This window comes from Corylus avellana, chromosome ca1 (assembly GCF_901000735.1).
Source record: "Corylus avellana chromosome ca1, CavTom2PMs-1.0".
In the NCBI taxonomy this organism is placed as follows: domain Eukaryota; kingdom Viridiplantae; phylum Streptophyta; class Magnoliopsida; order Fagales; family Betulaceae; genus Corylus; species Corylus avellana.
This window is the reverse complement of record NC_081541.1, coordinates 361,758-373,267: the sequence shown is the minus strand read 5'-3', so window position 1 is coordinate 373,267 and position 11,510 is coordinate 361,758. Positions and strand designations below refer to the sequence as shown.

General features: G+C 34.5%; 1 protein-coding gene across 2 annotated transcripts; it reads left to right on the top strand.

The window, feature by feature from the left end:
- Positions 1-4,247: 4,247 nt before the first annotated feature.
- LOC132162877 (uncharacterized) lies at positions 4,248-11,298 on the top strand. Of its 2 annotated transcripts, none has more exons than XM_059573105.1 (14): positions 4,248-4,576; positions 5,383-5,588; positions 5,853-5,923; positions 6,580-6,668; positions 6,901-6,951; positions 7,327-7,422; positions 7,524-7,600; positions 8,220-8,415; positions 9,013-9,087; positions 9,377-9,627; positions 9,749-9,818; positions 9,892-9,987; positions 10,512-10,586; positions 10,688-11,298. In XM_059573105.1, the coding sequence occupies exons 1-14, from the start codon at positions 4,280-4,282 to the stop codon at positions 10,703-10,705; spliced, it is 1,668 nt and encodes a 555-aa protein (XP_059429088.1). In that variant the 5' UTR covers positions 4,248-4,279; the 3' UTR covers positions 10,706-11,298. The 2 variants fall into 2 exon arrangements, with proteins under 2 accessions (XP_059429088.1, XP_059429082.1); XM_059573099.1 differs by having other exon boundaries at positions 10,512-10,590.
- Positions 11,299-11,510: the final 212 nt, after the last annotated feature.

Sequence of the window (11,510 nt, the reverse complement as noted above, 5' to 3'; positions counted from 1 at the left end):
TCTTGTGTTGTGTGTTTTATCCCAGTCTCATATATATGGTTGAACAACTTGTGGCTTCGAGTTTGTATTTAGTTGTTTTGTACAAATCAAATCCCGAAGTAGTAGAATGAGTGTGTTTCTTAACGTTGTCTCTGTCTCACCTTCAATTTCTTTTCCAATTTTTCTAATTTTGCCAACGGTTAAATAAAGCAAAAGAAAATGTGATAGCAGGTGGGGATTACGGGGATGTGGTTCGATATATAAGCTCACAAAGTTATAATTTGGGGTTGTAATTGTAGTTTAACCTTTAAAAATGCACCGGTTGCCTGTGTTTTGAAAACACATAATTTAAAATGCAATCCCAAATGATGCACTTTTTACAATTTTGGACTTTAAAATTAGATTTGACTCCTATTAAAATTAAATTTAATTAGCCTCTCATATTAATTCATACTTTGGCATGGTAAATCTTGGTTCTGTCCGGATGGAAACCAATAATGCTATGTTAGGACGTTCCTTTTGGCTTTTTCTTTAAGTTCTAAGAAGAAACAAAAATTGTCAAATTACATTAGTTAAGAGTTAAGACTTAAGAGCCAAAGACAAATTTTTTTTTTTTTTTTGTCATGTCCGTAAAAGAGGAGGGAGATGAATTCGAACTAATGATCTCTGCTTCATTAGACGCCGTAATCCATGTCAATTGAGTTACCTCTTGGAGACGCCAGAGACAATTTATGTAGGTGGAAATGTCTATGAATCTTTGAAACCTTGAGTTCAATTGTGGGTTGCATAAATCGTAGAGGACAAAGTTCAATCTAATCAAGACAATTTTATGCCTAAAGTATGGAGGACATGCAGTTTTTTTCTTCTTTCTAAATTGAGTTGGAATAATTTCCTCTAATTTAAGTTTAAAATGCATATGAGAATCACTTATATTTTTAATTTTCTCATGCATTTTTAATAGAGCATGCAATTTTCACATGCATTTGTAGAAAAATTCCTTGTACCTAATTTAGAGTGAAACTTTATTCAATCATGGTGAATTTAATTCTGAATTTGTTTAAAGAGATAGTGAGTCAGTGACAAATTAAACATATTGCTTGATGATCTCAAAAATAAGTTTAGGACCCAAAGCCTTTAGCCCAATCAACACAGAGGCTTACCGACTAGAAATAATAAAAAGCCTAGTAGCCTCCTACCTACATATTATAACTCTACAATTACAGGTTCACCACGTGGCCGTTAAACCAGGGTAACCATCCCAAATAAAATAAGAGTTTCTTCTACTCTAAAATTCTTTGTATTCTACTTTCTTTCTTTTTTTCAACAAATAATTTTCTTCTCCAGAACAGTCAGTCAACTCCAATCTAATAATTTTCTTCATGTCTTATAAATGCCCGCTATCCAGTCCGATCGTACAAAAATCGCATTGCGCATAATTAAGAAAATTATAGATTAGTTGGGTTAAGATAGGAGTCCGGTTGAAAAAAAAAAAAAAAATGGAGTTAGGTTGAAAGTTTGAAAATAAAGAGAATAATGGAAATTAATGAGAAAGTAGGGGAAGTTCGTCGAATGATAGGAATCCAATTTGTTAACCTCCTCCCTATAGCTATGGGGCTGACTCAACCACCTCATCCTGGTGGACCGTCCATTTTATTTAGATAGGTGTAACGTCTACGTGTGGATTACATATAGCACTCCCATTGGGGGAGCTCCTCCAACTTTCTTCTCCAATAAAAACACAGCAACCATAGTGGTTCGTGCACTTCACTTTAGAGCCAAATGCTCAGTGGGGTTTGAAATGTGTCGACATTTGAGGAAATGTCCCACGTAGTTATATCATTTAATTTATCTAAAGCAGGTCAGAAAATTAACATGATCATCCTGTTGGGGAGATTAATTAAAAATAATCATTGATTAATTCATCCAATGCAATATAATTGCTTCCGACATCAACATGCACTTTTTATAGTAAACTTTATATTGGGGTATTGATTTTGACCTCAACCCAAAATTTTGCTTCAAGATTAGATGGCAACGTGGAGTACCTACCGTCCAATATATATTCTCGACCATGTTCTTTGAAGAGTCAGCAATCAATTGATTAAAATAGAATATATACCTGTCATTGAACAAGATAATGTTTGTGTTTGTGTTTGTATACACATTTTCATGATTAATTGGATTCAAGCTTGATGCTAGAGCACTTGTCATTTGCCATTTGCCAATAACAAGGAGTTTGACCTTTTTTTCTAATTATTCTTTTTTTTTGTTTGTTTGAGTTATGCTATTATATATTATAACTTGCCGACATACATCATTATGTGATTTGAGTCACGTTAACCACTATTATTTTTAAACCCTTCAATGACATGCTAATATATGTCAATATGTTATAAAAGGTTATAGATCTATTATTTTTTCCCTGAACTAGGAGTGATTTTTTTTTTTTTTTCTCTGTTTATATTAGAGCAGGATTTGAATTTGGTTCAAGGCTTTAAGCCAACAAGATATATTTTTTTCCTGTGTTTCTTTTTCTTCTATTTGAGCATCCTAGGCTTCTTATATAATTTTTTTTTTTTTTTTTTTTTTTAAAAAAAAGGAAATCCAGCAACACACTAAATTTTCACATATTCTAGCTGTGCTGTGTTTTAAGTAACTAAAACTTTTAATTTTTAAAGTAACTAATATAAAAAAAAAAAAAATCACTTAAAATCAATCATAGACTCATAGTAGTCTTGCCAACAAAAAAAAAAAAATCATAGTAATATCTATAAAAATCTAGTGTGAATACTAAAATTACTGTTTTAGGAGTGTCTGAGTCACCGCGTACGTGGCATTATGAAATTGGCATCTCTTTTGATAATTAGTTATTTGTTTGTAAATTCTTCAACGTGGGCACTGGGCACTGCAAGACAGCGGATTTTCACCACCGCCCAAAAACATTTATACCGACAACGACTCAATTATATGGAGCTTGGACCCATATCGGTCATTTGGTCTCCCACTTTATGCTTTTAGACGCTGTGCATTTTGACCAACCACAAAACATAGAATAAAGGCAAAAGTAGTGGGATTTTTCAAGTAACAGCACATTCCTAAAACTTTCTTCTTCTGTTCATGTTTAGCCTATGTGAATCCAGCCTCCATGGGTCATATTTAAGGCCTTCAATTACCCACTAGCTACAATTTACATGGGCCAACACATATTTAAGTTGGCCCATGAAATTGTGAGACGATTGGTGTACTCAAATTCTTTGGGCTTATTAGTCCCATCTTCCCCAAGGCCTTCAAGTCTAAATACAATCTAATATGTAATCAAAAAGCCTGCATGGCTTGCCTGTCGAAGGAGATATCGTTAGAGGGCTCGACAACCTGTCAAAATGAACGGGCTAGGAAAAGGCATGTTGGTCAGGTCGAAGGTTATATGTGTTAGAGGGCTCAACAACCTATCAAAATGAACGGGCTACGAAAAGCCATGTTGGTTTGGTCCAAGGTTAGGCCTAGCCCAATACTAGGATGCACATATATCTCAAAGGAACACACTATAGTCGATCTCTACCGTTCACCAGGTTAGATGCCAGCTTTACCCATGCCAAAACCTCCCCCGATATTCACGCCCTCAACTGCTTGACCTCAATAACATTTGATTCTCTTAATTGAATTCAAGCAGGAGACTCTCAATTCTCAAACCTTAGCAAGGGAAGGTGGGAACGACCAGCCCATATAAAGAGTGTAAGACCGGCCTTTATCAGGCACACAATCATTTCTTAGACTCTTACTTTATCAATTTGTCTTTCTTCTTATTCATTTTGACTTAATCATCATGGGTGGTTCCGCTAGATTTTCAATGGACCTCTCTCACTATCTGTTATATTTGTTGCTTTCTTTCGGTGCAAGTGCGTGTAGTGACTATATCAACAAGCACTCTTGTTTTTTTCTCAACCTTGGAATTTTGCACTGTCATCTAAATAATAGGTATACAACGTAAGTACACTACAAAAAATTCTCATCAAATCAAAATGAATATATTTAAAATCATTTCATTCATTAAATCATTATATATATATATATATATATATGAACAAATACTTATCAAAAATATATATATATATATATATATATATATGAACAAATTAGGTTAGGAGGCCCAATTGGATACCCTAGTCAAAACTAGGCCCAGTTCAGTCCATCACAACATCTTCTTCCCTAACTGGGCTTAATAAATAGAGTCATCTTTTCCACCCATAACCCAACCGAACCAGCTCTGATAGCTGTCTCTTGCCCGGGAAAATCCCTCCCAATGAATTTCCCGGCACTGTTTCCGTCAAACTCCCTTAATTTTCTCGAGAAAACGAAGCCCCATTTTCAGGTACGTCGCAGTAGGACTCCGCTCCGGTCCACAACTAATCACGTTGGAGCATCTGTCCAAGTCTCGAGTGGAACCAATGGCATAAGAACAGTCTCAAAGAAATGTACGGACAAGGAAAATGAAAACCGGGGGCCGTTCAGATTGAAGAATGGTGGAAAGGGTTGGATTCACTTCGTGGGTGTTGGAGGTTGTGGGTTATCTGCGCTGGCCATGCTAGCACTCAAACAAGTAAGCTCTTTTCCAAAACGCTACTGTATGTTTGGTGGCTTAAATCACTGCTTATCCCGAAGCTTAAACTGATAACAAATGGTGAATTTCATCATTGAATTAATATATTTTAACATTGCTTTCGACAAAAACTTCCTTCAATAAGTGATACAATCACGTGAGTTTAATTAGTAGTCTAACATAAAAAAGTGAAAATAAACTAAAAAAATTAAAGGAAAATGAAAATGAAACAGAAGAAGAGAATCTTATATGGGGTTTTTTTGTTAACAGTTAACGTTGTGTGTGTTTTTCCAACATGACGAGCTCAACGTGACAAGGCCTTGTAGTTATATAATGAGATTGAAAACAAATGGATTTATACTCTGTTTGGTTACCCAGAAAAAAAAATGGAGGAATGTGAAGGAGGATAAGATTTTGTCTCTCATGTTTTTTTTGTTTTCATATTCTTGAATAGTTCAACTTAACTAAGGCATAGAATCGTTTTGGGTTTAGTGCAAAGTAAAACCCTTGGTGCTGGATAATGAAAGCTTAAAGATTGAAAATGTTATTTCCAATCATATAGATAAAAAAAAAAAAAAAAAAAAGGTTCATTTTTTACCTTATCTCCTACATTTTTTCAGCAACCAAATAAATTATAAAGCTTATTCAAAAGATTTTCTCCTTAGAAACCAAATTGATGGTTACATTGTCATAAAGCTTACAATGCTGATAGGGTTTAAACTAATGCTGTTGACTGTTGTTAATCCAAGGTGTTACAATTGAATAATTCTTAGGTTTTGAATGTTAATGGGGTGATTTGGTTATAGGGTTTTGAGGTTAGTGGCTCAGATATTGAATGGAGCAGCTACATGGATGGCCTACAAGAGGCCGGTGCCAATTTGCATATTGGTCATTCAGTGTCGAATTTGAAAGGGATTAAGGGGTCAAGATTACCTGATGCAATGGTTGTTTCAAGTGCTATTCCTCAAGACAACGTGGAGATTTTGCATGCAAACGCTGCTGGAGTACCTGTGTGAGTACATCAATATGTGTCAACTTTGTCATTTTTTTGCTACCAATTCTGGAATTACTTTTCCTGTTTTTCAATATATGAACTTTTGGCAATACCTTTGCTCCGCTTTTGAAAGGAAAATTGCCTTGAATTTTGTTAGAATATATAAAATTACTTCCAAGTTTAAGATAGTATTGTGTCGGCTGGTAATTTCTACTGTTTGATATATGAATATAGTACATTGTTTACTCTACTTGATTTTCTCCTAACAACTTGTTGTTTCAGATACAAGCGTGATTATTGGCTGGCAAGGCTAACAGAGAGCTACAATCTTATTGCTGTTAGTGGTAGTCATGGTAATAATATAGGCTATCATTCTTACTGATTGTAATTCATACAGACTTCTCTAAAATTGATGCTGTAGCTCGGGTTTACATTTCAACTAGAACTTTGAATAGTTGTTCTCTGATCTAACTACAGCGTAAAATATGAAGCATTGCTTTGCCAATTATTCGTAGATGTAGAACCATAGATTGTCTTGTATTATTGAATTAACCAAGTTATGAAGATCAGGTTAAAGATTTTTTTTTTTTTGTACTACTCTAATTGGGGTCCATTGTAGTGATTATGAAATCTTTGGAACTGTCAATTATAGTTTTAGAGTTTCTTCTTCTTCTTTTTCATTTGTAAATTTACAATGTGCCCAATGGTATTTTTAACAGTTGAAGTTCAGCCAATTGAGTTGATTAGATTGAAACTTGCCTGTCTCAATTAAGTGGTAGTACTAGCTTGTTTGAATTTTCAACGATAATTTTCATATCACAAATATGTTGCGATGGCACAACTTGCATCCTTTCTTTTGCTTGAGTACATACTTCAGATAGTGAAATCTCTTTGGAAAGAAATCAAGTTAGAACATTCTATCTTATTTTCAATTTTGTAAGTTACCATCCTTTATAATCTTTAATTTCCCTTGAAATATTTGAAATAAATCATTTAATGGTTTATGCAGGGAAGAGTACAACAGCAAGTATGTTGGCTTATGTTTTGAAAGCAATGGACGATGATGTTACAGCTGTAGTTGGAGCACATGTGCCACAGGTACCATTGTACTTTGAGCAGCTTGGCAGAAAAGCTGAATTTTACAAATGTAGTGTATAAGGCTTCTTTACTTCTTTAGTTATATGCTCAGATTAATTCTCCTAATGGTTTCTCCTTTTCATTAAACTTTACATTTTCAAATAGAACTTACTTATTTGGCTTGTTTTATGTAGTTGATTCACTTCTCTTGATATCAATAGATGTTGGAAATAATTGAAGCTATCCTTTGCAGTTTCCAGGAGGAAATATTATCTCAGGTTGTGGTCAAAATTTTGTGCTGGAGGTATCTTTTTCACTTGATGTTCAGAATGGAATTCAATTTGTTTGATTATGCGTATGAGAATGTTAATAGCAATGAATTTCTTGTAAGCATATTTTGTTTTCTATGAATTGATCAAGAATTTGTTTCACAGCTTCTAACAAACAAATATACTGGAATCAATTCTTCATTTGTCAAATAATGTCAGATAGTTTTGTAATCACAGAGCAATTTATTGATGAAAATGATTGGTTCTTTATTCTCAGTACTAGATCCCAGTCCATATTTATGTGTAGAGACTGCTGATGCTGATTAGTGTTTTTTTTTTTTTTTTTTTTTCTGCTGTTCTGTTTGTGGACAATTGCACCTTTATGCTCATGCACTTCATGTTCAGGATAGGCTGATGAATATGATGGTTGTTTTTTGGGACTATCTCCTTCCATAGCTGTGGTAACTAATCTGGATTGGGAGCATGTTGATACCTTTCAAGATGAGGTATGTTGATTAATAAGCTTTTCATGCATGCAACTTAAATTGTAAGACTGTTTATTTGGGGGCCTAGTCTAGACTGATTGAATCTTTACTCTCAAAATTAGGAGGCGGTTAAATCTACTTTCAGGAGGTTCCTGAAACAAATCAAGGTGGGTGGACATCTAATAGTATGTGGGGACAGGTATCCATCACCCACTTATCTTTTTTAGGATATTATCTTTGCCACTAAGTCTCTATTTGTGGCACCAATAGATTTATTTTTCATTTCTCCTTGCATTTATATAATTCTTGTTGTGTGTTATTGGGCTTGTATAGGGGTGTTTGGACAGATAGTCTGTTAAAGCAAAGAAAAATTCACAAATAATGCTGATAATCACTGTACAAAAGTTTGACGCATCCAACATACATTTTTGTTCATCACCTTGAGCACCTAAGTTAAAAGTTCTTGATTCTTTGAATAATTACGTGTAAGAAACAAGAATGTGTGAACGATAAATAGGTGATTTACATTGTTGCTTCACATGGATGATATGAGTCACTAATTGTGATATCACCCTTGTTTAAAGATTAATACATAGCATCTCACCACAATGCAGTGACTCCCATTACCATTAACCATTTAAGGCAAACACTATTAACTCAATATTTCCACCTCAGTGACAGAATAGAAAGTAAACACTCAAATCTTTGCTCACATTCATATTGTGTAACACCAATGCTGTATTAGAAGTTCATGAATGCCATTTATATTATTTATCTTTCATAGGTTTTAATTCAGGAATTTTCTTGGACACAAACAGTCCAGGTGCATGTTCTTTGCTAGATCACAGAAGGCAAGCAACAGGATCAGAGTATTCCAGTGGTGTGATGTCGGTTCCAAATTTGGAGCCATGTGATAATTATTATAAAACGACGACTTATGGAATCTCAAGTCTTAATGATTGGCATGCATCTTCAGTTCATTCCAACTTTCACGGTGGTAGTGACTACACACTGGTAGGTTTCAATTTTATCTGGAAATCTCTGGTTTCCCCTGCAGTAGAGCCATCCCATTTATAGAGAGCTAAACTATATATCCATTCTATTTGTATTTGGCCTTTGGAAAGCATGTGCCAATGTTCTGACACAAGATTAGTCATGTAATTTAACATTCTTAAAGATTGACATGTGCCACCAAAATTTAGATTTCTGAATTTGCTAAAATTTCTTTGAGATCTTTGAATGGTGCCTGGCAGATTGGAAAAGCCAATGAGTTCTAATTCAAATTGCAATTCCTTGCCCTTGATCTAAATTATATGGCTCTTAATTTTAAGATGGCTTTTCTGCAATATTGGTGTTTCAGCTTGCATTAATACAATTCTATGTCCCCCTATGCTTCTGTTTTATCATGATATTGCAGTAATTAGTTATTACTGATGTTGAGTATGTTTAGATTATATCTTTTGCATGATCTTGTGATTTACTCCCTCTGCTAGAACCACATCCAAATTAATAAATTCATTTCTGTCGATTGTGTAGATTGGCTTTTTAATAGTGGAAATTTACTAAAAGTGATACATTCATCAATTTAAACTAATACTTGATCAACTACAGTGCCATAGGGGGTATCGGGTGGCAGACATCCGTCTACAGATTACAGGAATTCATAATGTCCTCAATTCATTAGCAGTAAGTAAAATTTTTACCGAGTTTTACTGTTTTGCTTCATTTTCAAAAGCTGCAATTTCTCTTTCTATTCATATGGAGTGATAAACTTTTTTTTCTTCATTAGCAATAGCTTTTTTCTAATGTCAGCCTGTAGTATGAGTTTATTGGATGAAATTTGATTATTAAGATTGGAAATATTAGAAGTTGATGTATTTTTACTATGCTTCACTTGTAGTTTATTGGGTCATTGGTCTTTTTAGTTTCTCATAAATTTTGCAACTCTCCTAATTCTTGGTCTGTCAACTATCAGGTTATTTCCACAGTGGTAGCGCTTTTCAGTGACAGAATGCAATTTTCTGAGTTAATCGATCATTTAAGGTCACACTTAAAAAGTTTCACTGGTGTTTCTAGGCGTTTTGAGATGGTCGATACAATTTACGGGTGCCATATATATGATGATTATGCACACCATCCAACAGAAATTCGTGCAGTTCTTCAAGCAGCACGTCAAAGGTTCCCATTTAAGGCTCTTTTGGTCGTATTCCAACCTCATACTTACAGGTACTGACCTCACATAGAATGGGGACAAATACGATTTACAACTCCTTTCAATGTGGCACCTTTATTATATGACCGATGTTACGTTGTAAGACGAATTTATGCAGCTTTTGTTCTTTTGTAGTCGTCTAGCAGCATTGAAAGATGAATTTGCCACTGCACTCAGTGATGCAGATCAAGTTGTGGTTACAGCGGTACATGCATTTAAGTCCATAACCTTTGTAGTTTACAGATGTTAGGGCAACTAACATTTTGATTTATGGTCAGGTTTATGCCGCCAGAGAGACAAATGTTTGGAATGTGAGTGGCAGGGATTTAGCTGCTTCTATTATCGGCCCACCATCTGAATATATCTCTTCTTTGGTAATACCCATATCCTACCTTTCAAAATCCACAAATGAGACTATCTGCATATGTGATGGTTACTTTTCTTTGGAGTGCATGATGTTGGAATGTTGGCATTCCTCTAATGTAGGGCTAAATGAGCAATTGCTGTGCTCAGAAATGTATATAACAATTTAGTCAATAGAAAAAAAGAAAAAAAAAAAAAATCCTTAAGTTTATGAGAAAATGTTATAGAGATATATTTTAAATTAGATGGAAAAACTTTATTTCCAGTTGGTCGCTTATGAAGGTTTCTAGTGTCTCCTGAGTCTTGACATCGGCTTAAAAACTTTGCAAATAGCTTCATCTTATTAAAAATGATTCCTTTTTTTTTTTTTTTCAAAAAATAAAAAGTAAAAATTCCAGGCTTTAAGTTTTTATTACAAAGATGCAACTATGCAAGAAGCAACTATGTTATATTAATTGGGATTTCATTGAGAAGATTATTTCTTTACATATGAACTTTTATTTGTGGTCCATACGTTCCTTTGGTGGCTTTGTAGGAGGACGTTGTTGATATGTTAGTGCTTCAGATATCCAAGGACTTTCATCGCCAAATTGTTGTGTTGACCCTTGGAGCAGGCAATCAATCTATATAGCATACTTTGGATTTTCTATCACTACTTCTAATTCAATTTTACTAAACTTTTCCAATTGTTATAATTGTTGAAACAAACAGGTGATATTACTACTGTAGGCCCCAAAGTGTTCCACAAATTGCAACAGAAATTACAAGTAAACTTGTAAGGTTCTATGTGGCAGCTGCTTGTGCATTACTTGATTGAGAATATGAGATTTCAGACCTTTCATAGCTCAGAATCACCAAAAAGAGATTCCCAAGATGAGGATGAACCGTATTACTTCCTGAACATAAAGAGTTCGATATATCTTGTCACTGATTAGATGATGTAGATTAGAGTGCTTGGAATTTCATGAAGAAGACCCATGCAGATGTAAGTGTGGAGGCACCCCGAGGACTCGTGCAGCTTGGCGTGCTTGAACATATTGGTGCTTTGGCAAGAAACAACTCTCCTTCTGTGACTACATATTCTATGGGAAGGTGAAATCGATGGCTGGCAAATTACCCTACTGGTAATGAGAGTTTCTTCTGTGGATTTGGATGGAGGTGAAACTAATGAAGAAGAAAGTTGATGAATTTGCGTTTCCAATTTTTGTGGTATTATGTATTATGTTCCAATTTACAGGAAAAACATAGATGCTTCGTTGTATTTAATAGGTTTGCAAATGTGAAATCAATAATATTACGCATCTTACGTTTCTTCTTTTTAATTTCTACTACTATTCAGTATCTGCCACACAATTCAAGTAGCTAAAACTGAGTATCATGAGGCCAACCAGTGTGTCTGAGTCATAAAAACACGACCCTCAGAGTCTCATGTACATGCATGCACGAACTAGCTAGTTTGATGAAATGAAGAATCAAACATATGATCAACCATATTAATTCTATATCTGATATCTCATACTGATTTACACTATTT

Bases quoted from the DNA above. Each gene is read 5' to 3' on its own strand.
- LOC132162877 (XM_059573099.1), top strand. From the start codon at position 4,280: ATGAATTTCCCGGCACTGTTTCCGTCAAACTCCCTTAATTTTCTCGAG. The intron at 9,819-9,891 runs GTACATGCATTT...ATTTATGGTCAG, and splicing joins ATCAAGTTGTGGTTACAGCG to GTTTATGCCGCCAGAGAGAC. The intron at 10,591-10,687 runs GCAATCAATCTA...TGAAACAAACAG, and splicing joins TGTGTTGACCCTTGGAGCAG to GTGATATTACTACTGTAGGC.